Raw genomic sequence first — 18,482 nt, 5'->3', positions numbered from 1 at the left:
CACCAACGCGCCTCCGGACCCGCCCATTTCCCCCCTCGCGGGGAGGGGGGGCCGCTTCCCGCGCGCGGCGCCGCGGCCGCCGCGCCCTCTGGCGGAGCCCGGAGGGAAGCGCACCGCCCCCCCCCTCCACCCCCCCGCGCGGGGAGGAATGGTGCGCGCCGGCCGTGCCCCGGACGCGCTCGCAGCGCCCGGAAGAGGCGGCGGCGTCGGGCGGGCAGCGGGCGGGACGGGCCGGGCCGGGCCGGGCGGCGCGGCCGGAGGCGGAGCCCGCGTGTCCCGATCGCCGCTCCGGCCACCGCGGGGGTGGGGGGGGAGCGAGCGCGGGGCCCGCCGGCCGCGGCGGCGCGATGCTGCTCTTCGTGGAGGTGAGGCGGCGGCGGCGGCGGCGGCGGCGGCGGCGCGGGGCCATGTGGCGCGGGAGGAGGAGGAGGAGGAGGAGGAGGAGGAGGAGGAGGAGGAGGAGGAGGCGGCGGGGAGGCCGCGCACGCCGCGCCCGCCGCGCCGGGGGAGGGGACGGGGCTGACACAGCAGATCCGCGCGCGGCGGCCGCGGGGCGGGCTGGGGGGCGCTCTGGAAGGTTCCGGGAGCGGGGGAGGCGCCGCCGTGACCTTCGGGGGCCGCCGCGGCCCGGCCGTGAAGGTGACGCGGGACACGCGGGGGCCTCCCCGGGGCCTCCCCGGCCCGGCCCCTCCGCGGCGCGGGGCGGCCCCGCGGAGCCGCGGCCCGAGCGCGGCGCCTCGTTAATTGCGTTAATTAAACCCCCCGGGGGTGGTTCGCGGCGGGGCGAGGGGCGGCTGCGCCGTTGGCGGGGCCCGGCGGGACGGGGAGCGCGGCCCGGCCCGGCCCTGGAGGTCACCGGGGAGGGCGGGCGCGGTGTCCCCGGAGGCCCCGGGACGCGGGCTCGGCGGAGGCCGTTCCAGCCTTCGCCGGACGGACCCGGGCGGCCGCCGGAAACTTTGCACCGAGTTTTGTCCCGAAAACGTGCGCGGAACCAAGAGCTGCGGGATCGGGGGGGTGGGGGGGGGTGGCGGCTGAGGGGACGGGAGGGGACCGGGGGAGCTGTGCTGGGTCTGTCGGGGGCCTTCCAGCTCAGGGGGGTCCCTGCCCGGGGGGGTGTTCTGCCTGGGGGGTCCTGCTCGGAGTTTCTCGGTGCTGGTGTTGCTCTTAACGCGGAGCACCGACACGTGCTCTGCGGTTCAGGCCCTCCGAATAAAAAGGCTCGGGAAACAACAGCTCCTCTCCCTCGAGCGAAATCGCCGCAGGAGAATCGCCCAACCTCAGCTCTGAGCTGGGAGTTGCGTGGCTTCACCCGAGAGGAATAAAAGTTGTCGTGAGGACGGTGACAGGTCTTGAGGGTTCTGGGTTTGCGGCGTTTGGCTGGAAGAGGAACTGCCCGGGCTGAGGGGAGCCATGAGCAGCGGCCTCAGCCCAGGCTGAGCGTGGTGAGAGGGCCCTGGAGCAGGAGGTGGCCCCCTTTGGGCACACGAGGCAGGTTCTGGAAGGGGAGCAGTGGAGCTGTGCTGGGAGATAGAGCCCATCAGCCGGCGAGCACATGGCTGGTGGGGATGTTGTGGCTGAGCTCAGAGGGAGCTGGAGCACATCCCCACCTCGGGGTGTTCAGGGAGTCCCTCTAAAAACACCAGCTCTGCTCTGTCTGATCTCCTTCCTCCGGTGGTGGTGGGAGTTTTGCTGATCTTCCAGTTCTGGAGGCCTCAGTAATGTTCAGTTTTGAGTTCCTGAGGACCACCTGGACTCTATGAAGGTGCCTTTTTGCTGGCAGGACAGGGGCTGGAGCTCAGAACGGGGTGTCCTGGGACTCTGCAGTCGGATGCTCGGGAGCAAACAGCACCTTTGTCTCAGGATCTTTGGGGATTGCTGGAAAATAAGGCCCAGGGCAGGACAGTGGTGAACATCTCGAGGTTTCCAGGGGGATTGGCTGCATTGCTGTAGCTGTAGGTGTTTGTTTTAGACCCACCTGAAGTGTGAACGTGGTGACTGTGAGTGGAGCCTTTCACGGGATGCACAGAGTGAGGGAAATTGGGTTTTCCTGTCACATCTTTAACTCCAGTGCTGCAGTGAGGGCTGTGTGAGGCTCGTGCTGTCTCACACGCTGATGTTTGGGGTCGGCCTCGTTTCTCCCTCCCAGCCAGGACCCGTGTGCTGTTCACAATCAATAATTAGCTGCATTAGGAATATTATTAAAAGCACTGGGGAAAAATGGGATTGATAATGGCTGCTGGGGGCTCTGCTCAGGGGGGTACGTGCTGCTGATCCCATCTGTTTGTAGTTTATGGGGGAAATGGAAGTCTGTGTGTTCCAGGTGGGCGAAACGCTGCCCGTGATGTTTCCTGGTTGGAAATCCAGGGCTGTGGCGAGCACTGAGCTTTGCTGGCCCTCTCCTCCTGCAGGTGAGGCTCCTGGCTTCCCTCTGGCTGACCAGCCCCCCCCCCCAGAATTGCCCCTGTTCACACACCTCTGCCACAGGTACCCCCTTTACACAGCCCCCCTGGGTACAGAGGACTCATCCCAGCCTTTGGAAAACCCACCTGGTGGGAGCAACACTCCTTTGTGACCATTAATGTGGGTTTGAGAGTCACCTGGGGCGCTCAGAGCATGGAACTGTCACCTGAGACCTGCTGGCAGCTCCTGAGGAGCTTCTCCTCATCCAGCTTCACACCCTGGCTGAGCTCTGAGAGGGTGACTCCCCTCCAGGAGGTGACAGTTCCTGCTCTCTGAGGAGGTGACAGGTGACTCCCCTCCAGGAGGTGACAGTACCTGCTCTCTGAGGAGGTGACAGGTGACTCCCCTTCAGGAGGTGACAGTTCCTGCTCTCTGAGGAGGTGACAGGTGACTCCCCTCGAGGAGGTGACAGTTCCTGCTCTCTGAGGAGGTGACAGGTGACTCCCCTCGAGGAGGTGACAGTACCTGCTCTCTGAGGAGGTGACAGGTGACTCCCCTCGAGGAGGTGACAGTTCCTGCTCTCTGAGGAGGTGACAGGAGCCCACACTGTGTCTGAGTCCCCCCCCAGGGGTGTTCCCTCCTGCCTCTCCCCCAGCCAGCACAAGGTTTCTCTCCCGTGCTGCCTCCCGTGGCTTTGCTGACCTTGGGGTTTTTCCATCTGCTTACGTTTCCACTTCTGGAAAAAGGTTTAGTTTCTCCCCCCTCCCAAGTTTTTTTGTTAAATTCTCTTCTGGATTTTTCGGCTTTGATTCCCTCTTAGTCTCTGCCTGCTCCAGGAAACGTGTCACAAGCTCTGGGTTAAGGTTTTGGTTGCGGGATGATTTGAGTTAATATTAAAATGCTTTAAACCTCCGAGCGCTTGCATTTTTGTCAGCTTAATTGACTCTGGTTAAACACGATTTAAATGTAATTACAACAAGAAAAATATCCTTTTCCATCCTTTCAAGAATGAGAGTTGGCTTCAGCAGTCATTTTTTTTTTGGGGGGGGGAATTGCTGGAGGAAGATCTTTGATCCACGTTTGCTGTGCCGAGGGCAGCTTTGTCAGCTCGTGGGTCCCAGCGAGTGTTCCCAACCTTTGTCACTCTGTAAAGCTTTAACCTCGTCATGAAAGTTCCTGATAGCAGCTGGGAGGGTCGTGCTGCAGCCAATCCCACAGGCCAGGGCTCTGGATCCTCGCTTAAACAAGCAAGAGTTGGTCGCTCCTGGGGCTCGGCACGGCGAATTTCCCAAAAGCTGATGTAAATTAGGGACTTTCTGTCCTCTCCAGACCGTGGGGTTTTGCTGTTGAGAGGGGTGAGAGCAGGGCTGGGTTGTGCAGGGCTGTGTTCCACGTCCCTGAGGGTTTCCAGCCCAGGGGAAGTGGCCCAGGTGTGTGTCCCAGCCATTGTGTTCACGGGCCATTCATCACTTCCCAGCCCAAAATCTGTTTGGTTTCTGAGCCCTTCTCACCTGCACCTGAGATTTCAGAGCTGTGCTGTTGCCACGTGTGCCTTTGGTCTCTCTAAGATGAGGAGCATCCTCTGCCATCCCCAGAGCTGCTTTTAGTCCTGAGCACCTCCAGAAGCGCAGAAACTGCCCCAAAAGTGTTTCAGTTTCCCTTTATCACAGCTATTCCTTCGAGCTCAGTGCTTCCCTCAGAGATGTAGGTAGTGAGGCAGAGTTTATTTTTAGAGAAGAATGAATCATCTCCTGGTTGTGTCTTGTCTCATTTTGCTTTGATGAGAAGTAGAGTCAAGGAGCTGGGACCTGCTGGGTCTGGGTCCCTGAGTGCACGTGAGGGGTGATGCTCTGTCCCAGGAGGGCCCAGCAGCTGAGCAAGGTGGAGTTTGGAAGTGCTGAGCTGCAGGGACAGAGCCTGGGGGTGCAGCAGCTCCCTGGGATTCCCTTCTCAGGTTGTTTTGTTGGAGGATTGCTCTGAACTCTGCGAAGTGTGTCCTTTCACCCCGAACTCTTTCCAGTCCTTTCTGTTTCCAGCTCTGTTCTTGGGCTGAGATTAATGAGAGGGGAAAGACTGTTGCTGTTGGGAAGTTTGAGGGCAGGAATTGTGGTCCTTGTTTTGCTTCTCTCATGGTTGTCTTGAACCTCTCCTGTGTTTGGAGGCTTCTTGTTACCGGACTTGGGCTCGTCCTTGCAGCCAACAGCTTTGGCACGAGGTGTGACCTTGGCAGAGGAATTATCTCTAAAGCTGCTGCAACTGCTTCCTTATCCTTGTGCTTTGTGTTTGAGGCCTGGTAGTGAGCCACTCCTTAACTTCAGTACCCAGGAGGCCAGGCTCCGAAATATCCAACTTCCTCATCTGGGAGTTGGTGGATGGGAGCTGGATTAATGGCTTTCACCTTTTAAAGTCCAGCAGGAGCGAAGTGGAGCATCTTTCAGTGGCTGGAGGAACTGTGGTAGTGGCCTGTGGGGCGTTTGAACTTCCTGGGGGGAGAATTTTTGCAGAAGGGGAGTTTTGTTGTCTACGTGGAAGGAGCAAAAACCACTGTCACCCAAATGCCTCTGAGCAGCTCTGGGAAAGGGACCTTGGAGGGCTCCATCTTGTGCTGTGGGAGGGAGCATTTCTCCCTGCCAGGTTCCAGGCTGGAATGCAGCAGTTCCTCTTGTCTTGTCCCATTTTCAGCCCCCTCCCTCTACTCGTGGTCCTCGTTGCCCATTCCCGAGGTGAGAAGTTCCCGTTCTCCCCCCCAGCAGTGTGCAAGTTTGTCTTGGCACTTCCAAATCCCCTTGGCTGCAGGTTTAAGGAAATGATTGGTGTCTGCTGATGTGTGCAAGGTGTAGGTGATCCCCTGGGGGGGACGGGGCAGGGCTCAGGTAAGTTCAGGAGGAATCCTGGCACAGCGCAGGCGACGCTTGGTTAGTAGAGATGTCACTAATTCCGTAAGTCATACAGTTTCTGCTCCTTGACATATGTTTTTTTACCTTCCTTTCTAGGAAGGGGTCTGGAGGAGGGAAAATTTCCCTTTCTGGTGAAAGGGGACTGGAGCATTATGACAGTCAAGTCTTTAAAAGCTTATGAGTTCCCAGAGTCCGGGCCGGTAGCCGCTGCCTCCGCTGATGTTGTCGGATGTCAATAGAGAGAGGTTGAAGGCAACACTTCTAATGGAGGTAGAACTGAAATACTTGGAAAACACCAAGGATTTTCCTCTTTTGATTAATGAAAAAAAAAAAATCACATAGGTGCTTTAATAGCTGGGTAGACACTTGAGATGTGGAACTCTTAGAGGGACAGTCACTAAATTCTCCTGTGTTGTCTGGCTTGGCTTTCTGGGGCTCCCCCGGCTCGTTTGCACTGACAGAGGTGTTCTGGTCTCTTCAGCAGGTGACATCCAAGGGGGCTGGCTTGAACCCCAACGCCAAAGTGTGGCAAGAAGTCCCCCAGGGGAGTGGTGAGGCCGTGCCCCCCTCAAATGGCACCGAGCACACGTGGCAGGAGACGGCGGCGGCCCAGGGGACTCCGGCCGAGGGTGAGATGTGGGGACACGTCCCTTGGGGGGACACTCAGGGCCAGTTCAGCTGGGAGGAGCAACCCCTGGGCTCTTGTCCTGGAGGTTGTCAGTGCTGAGGGAGCAGAAAGTGGGAAATAAAGTGTGTGAGAAGGCAGCAGGGGGTTTCTGGAGGTGACGGGTCTCACCGGTGGGCTTTGGTTCAGAGGGTCGAGGAGGTGTCAGAGCTCCTCTGGGACAGGACACTTGGGCAGGGAACAGGATCCAGGAGGCCCAGTGATGACCATGTAACGCGCTAGGAGGGAGCAGGGTGCCAGATGTGTGGGCATGGACTCATGGCATCGCTGCACTTTGGCATCTGTGGACCCTGTGAACAGGAAAATGAGGTCTGAGGGCCACCTGCCATCCTGGGAACACCGAGGGGCTGCTGAGAGCTGGCAGGAGTGCCCAGTGCCCACGGGTTGCTCCTCTCCCTTCGGTCTGTTCCATCCCAGCCCTGTTTCCATCCTGACCACATCCAGAGCTGAGCGTTCAGGTGGCTCTGGTTTGGCTCAGGGGTAACTGAGGTGACTCAGAGCACAGCAGAGGAGGCAGAAGATTCCCTGCAAAAACAGCTCAGTCAAAGTCAGGGATAAAGAAGGGGGGATTGAGCTCGTGTGGCCCTGTCAAAGGTTTCTGGTAAGTCAGCAGAAGTGGGGATCCAGCGCCGGGTTTGTGCTTTGCCCAACAGAAACTCATTTGTCTCTTCACAACAAAGTGAAGCAACCCTGGCAGTGTAAGCGATTTTCACCCCTTGTTTTTTAGGAACCTCGCTTAAATATTTTAAATTTCGTGTGGAAAGACTGGTTTTTAGATCCTCTCCCCCTTTGGGGATCAGTTTCAGGATCCTTTATTTCCTTTTATTTACTTATCCCCGAGAGCCTGGTGCAAACCAGAAGACCTTTCTGAAACTGGAGAACTGGAAAGTTCTCTCCAGTACAAAGTCTGAGACATACAGACTAACTTTAGACACTCTCAGTTGCAGCAGTTTTTGGGTACTTGTTTTAATGTCGGTAGCCCAAGTTTTTCCCGTGGGGAATTCTCCCGGGGCTCACAGGAGTTTCCCTGCTGCTGGGGTGTCCCTTTGGCAGGTAACATAGAGCTCTCAGAGGACAGCTGCAAGCAGTATGAAGTGATGTATTCCCCGTCCTGTGAAGCCACCAGGAATGGCACAGGAGCCGACGAAGCCTCTGCCAACGGGATCGTCCTGGCCACCGAAGACCTGGGATACCAAATCTATGAAGTGTCTGGTGAGTGCTCGAGTTCAACCACTGCTGTCAGTGCCTGTGACCCCCTGCAGTTTGCTGCAGCTGTGCTGTGACCCAGGAGGAATCCTGGCACGTCCGTGGCTGTCCCAGAAGCTCCAACACTTGGCCAAGCAGGTGCGAGCCCTGGGGTCGGAGCCGTGTTGGGAGCGTGTTGAGTTCTTTAAGCACCTCAGATGAGCTTTTCCCCCTGCTCCTACCCAGAGGGATTTATTCTGCTGGACAATGAGATGTGTCCTTGCACTGTGTGGGTGTGGAACTGGGATCTGATGGGGGGGTGTGGTCCCTTCCAGGTGACGGCCCCTCCGCCGTGTCCACGGAAGACATCAGGGAATGTTTGAGGAAACAACTTGAATTCTGCTTCTCCCGGTAGGTGCACTTAACTCAGCCTGCTACAAAGCCTTCACTAAAATCCCTGACAAACATTCCCTGGTTTTGGCTTGGTGTGTCCCATCATCTTGATAAAAACACAAGGTTTTTATCAAGAACAAACCAAGGTTTGCTGACGTGCCATGGAAACCCCCTTGGCACCTTCCAGCTGTTCCAGTCCCGTCTGTGCATCCCTGTCCTTGGGTGAGGATGAACCTCCTGTGCTCTGGAGTTGTAAGGCCTCGAGATAACTTGGCTGTGTGTCCCCAGGAGGCTCTTTGGCAGATCCCTTTTGCAGGCCAACCTGCAGAGCACCACAACTTTCATGACATTTTTTAAATTGCTTTGTGTTGGTCTGCTGGGATTTGTTCCAGGAGAGAGAATTTGAGGGTATTTCAGCTGTGAGTGGAGTTGGGGAATATTTAAGCCTGCAGTGATCCTGGTTTTTTGAGTCTTCTGGGAGTCGAGTTCAGGATTTTTATGAAATCACGATTTTATGTCTTTTTAGTGAGAATCTTTCAAAGGATCTCTACTTGATGTCTCAGATGGACAGCGATCAGTTTGTTCCAATATGGACAATTGCCAACATGGAAGGGATTAAGAAGCTGACAACAGATATGGACCTTATTCTTGAAGTTCTGAGATGTAAGTCTGGGGGTTTGGGGGTGTGTCAGTAGGACAAAGAATCCTGGTGCTCCAGAGGGATGGATGGTTCAGTCTCTGAGCTGGTTGTGGCTTCTTGTGCTGGTCCAGGGTGACAGGAACCTCCTTCTGCAGCCATGGCTGAGTAAGGGGCTGTTCCAGACTCCTGAATTCTCCTTCTTTGTTCCAAGTGTGCTCAGTGTCCCACTTTGCTCTTTGAATTTCAGCTTCTCCCATGGTACAAGTGGATGAGAGAGGGGAGAAGGTCAGACCAAACCACAAGAGGTGCATCATCATCCTCCGTGAGATCCCCGAGACAACGCCCATAGAGGTAAATCTGGGGAGAAGAGGGAAATAAAGGTTGATGGTTTTGGAAGGTTGTCTTCAACAGGGCTTCCAACAGCACCAGGAAAAGGTCAACTGGTGTTTAATGTGATTAAACAGGGATATTTTTCTTGTGAACCACATCAGTAATATTTTCCTCCTGGGTGCGCTGTCAAAACAGCCAAAACAAAAACTCATTGCCATCGTGCCTTCCCATTATTTACTACTGTATTTAAACCTTCCTAAGTAAACTCCTTTTTTTTTTCTTTTTTTTTTCACCAAAGCTGAGCTAGCCTGGCTTCTCTGGAAGGAAGTTTGAACTGGTTTCTTTTCGGATCCAAAAATAAATCAGTCCAGGGCACAGCTTGGAATTCAGGCTGAATTTTTGTCACAGCAGTAACTTTACTTGAAGTCAGACGGTTGTTTTGGCAGCAAGAAATGTTGCTAAACATTTCTCATTCACTGTGCCCCAGCGTGAGCTGAGCTCATTATGTTCAGAGGAGGGAGGATAATAAAATTCCTCCTGATACTTGGCGAACAGAATGATTTAGCTCTTTGTTTTTTTAAAAGTTGTAACACAGGGTGTTTGTCTACCAGCATTTTTAATGAGTTCTTTTAATGCAAACACTGAACAGCTGCTTGTCCCTCTCTTTACAATCTGATTATTGCAAAGGTATAAAAAAAAAAACCCTGTCAGGTTGCCTTGACTTGGGAGTATTTCATGGAATCATTCTTGTCTCCGTGACACCTTTGCTACCTGTTTTCTGTGGAAATATCACACAGGTCTTGATTTTTCTTACCACCTGATCCTGCTGTGTTTTACCTGGGGGAACTGGGGAGGCCTGGAGTGGGATCTGTGGGTTCAGGAACAGGGAGAGGGTGACGTGGTGCCTGCAGAGCCTGTCAGGGGAACACGAGAACATCCCTGGTCACGGGAGGGAGGAGCTGGAGCTTAAACCTGTGTCTCGTTGGTGTTCACTGCCCAGCTCAGAGCCAGGTGCCCTAAACTGGCCTGGGTTTGTCTCCCCAGGAGGTGAAGGCCCTGTTTAAGAACGAGAACTGCCCCAAGGTGATAAGCTGTGAGTTTGCTCACAACAACAACTGGTACGTTACATTCCAGTCGGACACAGACGCGCAGCAGGTAAGGCCCCTCCAACCCCAACATCCCCCTTGTTAGTCCTCCCCCTGCTCAGGGGGATTGCACCTGTGCTCCCTGTGGCTAAAAGAAATATTTATTTGCTGATCCCCCTTTTGTTGTTCTAAGAGATTACTGGCAAATTCTGGTTAATAAGACTGAAGTTGGGAGATTATTCCCTTGTCTGCCTCTTGCCTCGGCACTCAGTGACCATGGCTGGCACTGGGATCCTGAATTTGAAGTGTTAATGGATTTATCTGGGCTGGCAGGGAAGCACATTTGTGTTAAATCATGTAATATCCTTTGGGAAGTAAAATTTTATCGAGATATTCTAATGTTGATTTTTTTTTCTTTTTTTTTTTTTGTACCTGCAGGCGTTTAAATACTTAAGGGAAGAAGTGAAAACCTTTCAGGGCAAGCCAGTAATGGTGAGGCTGCTTTATTTAGCTGAGCTTTCTGTTGGAATTGTGTTTGTTTCTCTTTGGATGATGGGGACCATTCCTGAGGGGAGGGTGGGACCAAGGAATTAGCAGTGGGCTGGTCCATAACTCCTGCTCTGAAGGCTGGAGACATGAATGAGGTCATGGGTAGCCCTGACAAATTACAGTTCAGTGGCTGCTGGTTGCTCACAGGGGGGCTGAAACACATTCCTGTGCCCTCTTCCTTCCTCCACATTCCCCAGAATCTGGGTCTGCAGAGCTCAGGAGAGGGATTCCTGCCCCTGTGAGTCCTGAGCTGGCTGCAGCACAGAGCAGGCTGGAGCAGAGCTGCCTGTGCTGTGAGAGGAGCTGTCACCACTGGAGCCTGGACAGTCCCTGCTGTAGTTTGTCTTCAGCTTGACAGATTCTCCAGTCCAAGCAACGTGTGCCCTCCCCCTGTCCCACTGCCAGGGTGTGAGCTGGGCTGACTCCTGACAGGTTTTATTCCTGAGCAGTAACCAGCCCTTCTCATCCCTTCTGTTGCAACTCAGTGGGCAGGAAAGATCCCATGTTGTGCCTCTCCTCCTCTCCTGGCTGAGCTGGGCTGGGCTGTTGCTGTCTTGCAGGCCAGGATCAAAGCCATCAACACGTTCTTCGCCAAGAATGGTTACCGGGTGCTGGACTCCAGCGTGTACCCCCAGCCCGTGCAGACCCAGGCCCAGTTTGCCTCCCCCCTGTTCATGCAGCCTGTATATAGCCCTCAGCAGTACTCCATCTACAGCATCGTGCCTCAGACCTGGTCTCCAAATCCTGCACCTTACTTTGAGACACCACTGGTGAGTCCCACGGGGGAGCAGCCCCGGGGGGGAGTTGGGTCAGCAGCAGCAGGCTGAGGGGGTGTTCCAGCTGGGGAGTGCCCAGGTTTTTTTCTAGTCAGACCTCTCTCTTTTATGATATTTGTGTTGTGGACCTGATAAAGCATAGAATCATGGAATCAGCTGGGTTGGAAGGGACCTCAGAGATCATCCAGTCCAACCCTTGATCCAACCCCGCCGTGGTTCCCAGCCCATGGCACTGATGCCACATCCAGTCTGTCCTTAAACACCTCCAGGGATGGAGAATCCACCCCCTCCCTGGGCAGCCCATTCCAATGTCTGACCACCCTCTCTGGAAAGAAATTCTTCCTGATCTCCAACCTAACCCTCCCCTGGCACAGCTGCAGACCCAGCCCTCTTGTCTTGCTGATGGGAAAAGAGACCAACCCCCCCTGGCTCCCCCCTCCTGTCAGGGAGTTGCAGAGAGTGAGGAGGTCTCCCCTGAGCCTCCTCTTCTCCAGGCTGAGCCCCCCCAGCTCCCTCAGCCTCTCCTCACAGCACTTGTGCTCCAGTCCCTTCCCCAACCTCGCTGCTCTCCTCAGGCCCTGCTCCAGGACCTCAAGCAGGACAGGCTGCCAGCCTGGCCACTGCCTGCCACTTATTTCAGGGAATTCTGGTGTGACATCCCATTGTCCAGTAGCTGGTGTTACTAGAGGAGTCTGTAGCTTTTCCAGGACTCTTCTAAAGCAGGTGCTGGCTGTCCCCAGGGGGGTTTGGTTTGTCTGGAGAAGTGAGTTCCCACCAGGGAGATGCTCCAGCCCAGCGTGAAGTTACCCCCTGCTGAAGCTCCTCATAAACCTGCCGACGTTTTCCTTTGCAGCTCAGCCACACTGAGAGTGTTGTGTCTTTGTTGCAGGCCCCCTTTCCCAATGGTGGATTTGTGAATGGCTTTAACACACCAGGATCCTATAAAACAAATGCTGCTTCCCTGAGTATAGGTCGCCCATTCCATAGGAATCGGTAAGACAGCTCCTGGAAAACTTACACTGCTGACATCCTCAGGTGTTCCTTGTGTGTGTCACAGGGGGGGAACCAGGCTATTTATTTCATTTATCAAACCTGTGTGATGGTTTTCAACTTGATTTGAAAAAAAAAAAATCAAGGTGGCAGCTTAAAATCCTTAAAAAAAAAAAGAAAAATATTGGACACACGTGCTGGAGAGAGCAAAGGTAACTCCTTTAAAAGCCTCAGAGGAATTTCTGCAGACAAATAACTAACTTCCTCTTAAGTTAATACTTGTAATTATGTTTGTTCTACGCAGATTATGAACTCCAGCAGCACTAACATAAGCCTTTCCTGCTGGGATCAGCCTTGCAGAGCCCTTGGGTTCCTGCAGTGGGAGTTGCATGCCCTGAGCTCTGCTGTCTGTTCCTGTAATTTATTTGCTTTATCCCCCATCTTTCCTGAGAGCTGTGAGGACTCAGCTGTAAACACTGGGGAGGAGGAAACACTTTGTGTTGTTCTGGGAATACAATGGAGTGGTAACCTGGGGGTGGGAATTGTTTGTGTGCAGCTCAGAGAGGGGCCAAGGGAATTGCTTTTTGTGTTGTTGGAGGAATCAGCTGACAGTGCCAGGGCTCTGAGTGGGTCTGTGGGTGCAGCTCAGGTCGGGGGCTGTTGGCAGAAGGGTCTGTGGGTGCAGCTCAGGTCGGGGGCTTTTTGGCAGAAGGGGAACTTCGGGATTTGCTCTGCGGTGACTCAGCAGAGCCTTGACACAGCCTGTGGGACTGGGAGGGTGACTCTGCTTGCTCCAGTTGCAGCTGCTGAGCTCCCAACTGCCATCTTTACAAAGGTGGTTTGGCTCTTTCTTTCTTTTGCCTCAAGTTGTGCCCCAACCAAAGCCTGGAAAACCCAGAAGTGTCGGTGCATTCCCAACGTTCCCACCTTGGAACACCCCGTGTGCCCCAGAGATCACAGCTGTGCAATCCCCAAGCTCCCAAAATCCTGGCTGTGTTTTAGTTTGTGCAACTTCACCCCCTGAAGGTGCAGCTTTAGGGGTGGGACTGTGCAGGTTGTGGCCCAGTGATGATCAAGTATCGCGCTAAGAGAGAACAGGTCACGGTCGGGCTCTGGGCAGCCTTGCTCCTGCTCCTCCTTCCTCCTGCTCCTCCTTCCTCCTCTTCCTTCCTCTTGCTCTCTCCACATCATCTCTCCTTCTCTCTGCCTTTTTTTTTGGTTTTTTCCTCCTTTATCTTTCCTCATCTTTCCTGCTTTGCTCTTCTGCCCAGACGAGACCGCGGCCTTCTCGATGACGGGTAAGATTATGAGATCTGAGGGCTGCACAGTGACAACTTCAACAAAATGGAAGAAGTCACTCAACTTTCCTCCTCCTCCTCCTCCTCTTTATGGGCTCTGCTGATGGAAAACTTTTATTGGGGGCCTTAAAACTGGTTCTTGGTGCTTCTCAAAGCTGTGAAATGTGAATTAATCCCTGTTCAGCACATCCCCTCTTGAGCTGCAGAGGAGCTCGTTCAGAGGGGTTCATTCAGCTGCTGCCTTTGGGTTTCTGTGCTGGCCCATTAAGCCTGATTTGTCTTGTCCTTTAGGCAGTTAATAGTTAAGCATTGGGTTTTTCTCTGTAGCTAAACATTTGTTTAAGCCACTTGTATTTATTTTGCCCTGATTTGTTGCAACATCGTTGTGGGAAAGGGAGATGGAGGAGTCAGACCTTGGCTGGCAATAGGAGAATTTCTTCTGATTGCATGGAATGTTGTAATGAGACTGTTCAAAAACAATAAGTGTGCAAAATCCTCCTGCTGTCCTTAAATTAGGAGATGTGCGGAGTTGACCAGAGGGGAGAGAGAGACAGAGAGTTTAAATTCCTTGTCTCCCTTTCTGCAGCTGGTGGGTGCTGCTGGAAAAGGCAGGAGTGGAAAACAGTCCAAGGCACCCAAATGCTGCCCCAGAAAACTGTTCCATGCTGTGCTGGGGCAGAGTTTTTCTGGGGAATTCTGCATTTAGGACCCCTGTGCCTGAACTTGCAGCAGCACTGAGCGTGCAAAGCTGTGTCTGTGCTCAAGGGAACTGCAGCTTTAGTGCTGAATAATCAATACCAGGGTGAAATGTCTGGGGATTGGGAACTGCAGAGTCAGTGCTGGGGGTTTGGGAATGGGAACAGCGAGGCTGAGCCTGGCTCTGCCTGGAGAGGGGCTCAGCTGCCCTGGCCTGATCTCCCATGTTCAGTCACCATCTACTCCTGGCCTCATCTCAGTTCATTTGTTCACCTGTGGCCAGATGTGTTTGTTCCTTGGGCTCAGCTTATTTCTCCAGGTCCCTCTGCAATGCCCTGTGCCTTTGCTGCAGGCCCAGACAGAGGAAAAATCCCTCTTTGAGCTTCTGGCTCTGCTGCCACCACTGGGTTTGGGGTGTTTTTTTCCCCCTTTGGTATCTGTTGGGCAACGATCTCAATATTTCCTGTAAACGGCAACATTTGAGAGGAGGCTGCAGGAAAACCACAACAGAAGGGATCCATGGAGGTGGGGAAGACAAATGTCTTTATTCCTCCTGAATGTACATAGGAAAGAGCTTCTGAGCTGTGGTGCTTCCTGACCTGCTCTGCTCTCTTGGCCCCGGGGTGAGCTCAGCTGGTCAGAGCAAAGTGCTGACAACGCCAGGGTTGAGGCTTTGATCCTGGGGGGCTCCTTCCAGCTCAGGATATCCTGTTATGCCGTGGGCTGTGGGCTGTGGGTGCTGTGTGGGTGGTTCTCCAGCCCTGTGGGGGTCCCTCAGCTCTGTGTCTCCGCAGGGTGAAGCCCCATTTCCGCTCCTCCTCCGGCTCGGAGCACGCGGAGGGGCCGCCCGCCCTCGGGGCCGTGCCCATGGGGGACCTGGGCAGAGCCAGCTCCAGGAATTTCCTCATGGAGCGGCACAGCAGCCCCTTAACCGGACACCAAGAGCAGGGGTATTCCCAGAAGGATTCTGCCACGGCCCAGCTGGAGCAGAACGGGGATTACGGCGTCGGCAGGGGCAGGTGAGGGGCTGTGTCCTGTTTGCTCAGGTGGGGCTCGGCCCGAAGGTCACCAGCCACGGGCACAAAATAACATTTCTGTAAAGGCCAACCACGAGAAAACTGGCATTGAACTAAAGCAGGAGTGATAAAAGCTGAGCTGGGAGCAGGACCAGCTTCCTGCTCGAGTCTACACCTGCTGTTTACTCTGGCAGTAAGACAGTGAGGGGTCTTAATTTTAAAATACCTGATTTGTCCCCAGAATTAAAAGAGTTGCTGAGGTCAAGTTGGCAGCTGCGTTGCTGTAAACAATAAGCAGATCCTCAGCTGGCAGTTTGATGCTCTGCAGTATTTTAAGATTGTTTTATCTTTGCTCTGTGAATTCAGGGTTTAGACACTTAAAAAGAAACGTTCAGGGCAGATTGGTGAGAAGTCAGGCCAATAAGTTGATTGCTGTAGAATTACAGCTGTCCCTGTGCTTGGTGATACTCAGAGCCTTGGCCCCTCCTGAGGATGGAATCCCAGGGATACAGTGAATCCCAAATTCCCTTGTGCAGAGCAGGGCCAAGGCACTGACTGAGGGTTTCTTGTCTTCCAAGGAGGAACGTGTTCCGAGGTCGGAGGAGACGGGACGACGACCGGGTTTCAGTGAGTTCCCCTTCCCTTACTGCAGGGCCTTGCTCAAAGTGCAGTTGTTGAAGGAGTGGCAGAGCCCTTAAACCCTGGGATTAAACTGGGGGTTAACAGTTTTTCCATGAATTTCCCTGGCACTTGCTCGGGGCTTTTCCTGCTCGGTGTCACGGCTCTGTTAACGGGTGTTTTCCCTCTCCAGAGACCTCAGCCTTCAGCAGAAACAAAGACTCAGACACCAAAGTTTGACTTGCTTGCATCAAATTTCCCACCTTTGCCTGGCAGCACAGCAAAAATCCCAGGAGAGCCTGTGCTGGAGAGCAGGATGTCCGACGTTGTGAAAGGAGTCTGCAAAGAGAAGGTGCCCACTCCCATCTCCCTTCACACACAGGAGGATCCCTGTGCCAGGACTCCCCTTTTTCCCTGCTAAAGAGTCAGTTGGTCAGAGCCACACGTTGGAATGCTTTAATCCCAAGCTTCACACTGTGTGTGATCACAGAGTAGTGCATTTTTCCTGGCTTTTTGTGGGAATGCTGCTGTTGTAAGCTGGGAATGAAGCAGGGAAACCAGGAGTGGTGGCTGTTGGAACAGTGTGGTGGAGTGTGGGCAAGGGATCTTTGCAGATGAGCCTGTTCTTTGGGCTGGTGGGACTAAGCACTGAGAATTGGGCTGGTCCAGCCCTCCTTCTCCTCTTCTCCCCTGGGTGATTTGCCCACGGGAGGGGGGAGTTGCTTTAGAGGCGACGCTCGAAAGGAGTCAAATTAATACAATTAATACAATCAGGACTTGAGCAGCCCTTGGGAACATCCCACTGCTCAGCTCAGCTGTCCTGCAGTGAGTGGCACGCTGAGGAGCAGTTTTAAGCCCACCTGCCATCTTTGTGCTCTGTGTCCAGGAAGGCAAAGACTCGCTGCCCACCTGCCCGGCGCCGGCTCCCGAGGAACAGACGCCCAGCGCTGCCCCAGCGCCCGCCAGCAGTGCCAGCTCCCCCAGCCAGAGCGAGCCTGTGCTGCTGAGGTGGGCAGAGAACGGGGCAGTCCAGGGAAACACTCCATATCCTGAGCTGGGAGGGACCCCCAGGGATTGAGTCCAGCTCCTGGCCCTGCACAGACACCCCAACAATCCCACCCTGTCCCTCAGAGCGTTGGCCAAACCCTCCTGGAGCTCTGGCAGCCTTGGGGACCCTGGGGAGTCTGTTGAGTGCCCAACCACCCTCTGGGGGAAGAACCTTTCCCTGGGATCCAGCCTGACCCTGCCCTGGCACAGCTCCAGCCCTTCCCTGGGTCCTGTCCCTGCTCACAGGGAGCAGAGGTCGGAGCTGCAGCCCCCGAGGAGTCTCCCTTCAGTCTCCTCCAGCTGAACAAACCCAGTGCCCTCAGCTGCTGCTCCAGACCCTTCCCCATCCCTGTGTCCCTCCTTTGGACCCTCTCCAACAGCTTTAGACATTTTTTACACCTCGTGGTGCCCAAAGTGCCCCCAGGACTGAGGTGAGGCTGCCCCAGCTCAGAGCAGAGCAGGACAATCCCCTGCCCTGCCCTGCCCAGGGATGCTGGGCCTGGTGCCCCCCAGGCCATGGTGACCCTTTTTTGCTGCCAGGGCACTGCTGACTCATTTGCATGCTTTAGCAGTGTCTCAGAGCAGCGTCCAGCACGGTGGCAATAATGTCTGCTGTTTCTCCATCTGTGGTTGGCGGCTTCTCCAGAGGCCACCAGATGGAAATAAATGCTGGTGGGAATGGCTGTGCCATTCTGTTCTGCTGAAGTGCAGCTGTGACTCCAAAGCAAGGAGCTACTCTCTGAAACGTTCCATTTACGTGCCAGCAGGTTTTGATGTGAATTGTTGTTGTTGCTTTCTCAGCACGGTTCAGCCAGAGAGCAAAGCAGAAGAAGCGTCTGCTCCGAAGGACGTGGCCAGCCAGGCTTCCCCACCGGCCTCCCTGTCCCCTGTCAGTGCTGCAAAGCCACCAAGGACAAACTCCTCCTCACCTTCTGCTCAAGCAAGTGCAGCTCCTGCTCTGTCTACACAGGTAAGACCCAGAGCAGGGGGTGAACTTGGGGAACTTTCTGATGGTGCCCCGGCCCCTTCTCTCCGCTCTCCCCCGTGGTGTTGCTGCTGTGCCTTCGGGCCCCGGGCCGGGCTGGAAGGTGCTCCTGGCACATCAACCTTGCTCTTGTCCTTGGTCCCGAAGGAGCCCCGCAAGCTCAGCTACGCCGAGGTTTGCCAGAAGCCCCCGAAGGAGCCGCCCCCGGCGCCCGTCCAGCCCCTGCGGGAACATCGCGCCAACATCGTCCCTCCCGCCAAACCCGAGGAGGACGCGCCGGCCGAGAGGGCTCCGGAGAAGGCTCCTCTTGCTGAGAAGGCCGAAGGTCGGATGAAGGATTACCCCGGGTTCCGTGGCCCTGGAGGAGCTGCCAGGGGAGCCGCCGGGAAAATCAGGGAACAGAGGCGCCAGTTTGGACGCAGGTCTTCGCCTCAGGGAGCCCCACGGCGCGTCGGGAAGGAGCAGTTTGTGCCGCCGCGGTCACCAAAGTAACGCCGGGCCGGCCCCTGGGCCTCTGGTTGGTTGGAGCTGTTGGGCTGAGGAGCAGCAGAGACTGGCAAGGAGGAGGAGGAGGAAAGATTCAGGAATGGGGAATTCTGAGCTGGATGAGCGCGGCTCGTGCCGGAGGAGGAGTCGTGGAGGGTCCCAAAATTCATCTCTTTAAAAGAAAAAAGAAAAAAAAAGCGATCTCACGAATGCTGGAGGATTCCAATCACTATAAATATAGAGATTATAATTTTTGTATTTTTTTTTTTTTTTTTTTGGTTTTTTTTTTTAATTTGCAGAGGGGGGTTTTTTCCCCGCTTGAAAAATCGGGGTTTGGGGCAAGCTTGTGAAAGTGGAGTTCTGACAAAGAGAAAGGATCTGACTTGGATGAATTAACCTGTCCCTC

General features: G+C 54.6%; 1 protein-coding gene across 8 annotated transcripts; it reads left to right on the top strand.

The window, feature by feature from the left end:
- The first annotated feature begins 262 nt into the window (after positions 1-262).
- LARP4 (La ribonucleoprotein 4) lies at positions 263-18,212 on the top strand. Of its 8 annotated transcripts, none has more exons than XM_051771443.1 (17): positions 277-365; positions 5,394-5,567; positions 5,779-5,926; positions 7,036-7,194; positions 7,503-7,578; positions 8,087-8,223; positions 8,448-8,551; positions 9,575-9,685; positions 10,054-10,107; positions 10,725-10,934; positions 11,830-11,933; positions 14,719-14,943; positions 15,519-15,567; positions 15,752-15,910; positions 16,445-16,566; positions 17,407-17,575; positions 17,738-18,212. In XM_051771443.1, the coding sequence occupies exons 2-17, from the start codon at positions 5,517-5,519 to the stop codon at positions 18,080-18,082; spliced, it is 2,223 nt and encodes a 740-aa protein (XP_051627403.1). In that variant the 5' UTR covers positions 277-365; positions 5,394-5,516; the 3' UTR covers positions 18,083-18,212. The 8 variants fall into 8 exon arrangements, with proteins under 8 accessions (XP_051627406.1, XP_051627407.1, XP_051627403.1 ...); XM_051771444.1 differs by lacking the exon at positions 277-365 and adding an exon at positions 598-639; XM_051771445.1 differs by lacking the exon at positions 277-365 and adding an exon at positions 1,126-2,408 and having other exon boundaries at positions 5,782-5,926.
- The last annotated feature ends 270 nt before the right edge of the window (positions 18,213-18,482 follow it).

Source organism: Manacus candei, unplaced genomic scaffold, assembly GCF_025592945.1.
Source record: "Manacus candei isolate 608988 ecotype Guabito, Panama unplaced genomic scaffold, ASM2559294v1 h1tg000132l, whole genome shotgun sequence".
In the NCBI taxonomy this organism is placed as follows: domain Eukaryota; kingdom Metazoa; phylum Chordata; class Aves; order Passeriformes; family Pipridae; genus Manacus; species Manacus candei.
Note: the sequence above shows the minus strand (reverse complement) of the source record. Positions and strands in the feature narration are given on the sequence as shown.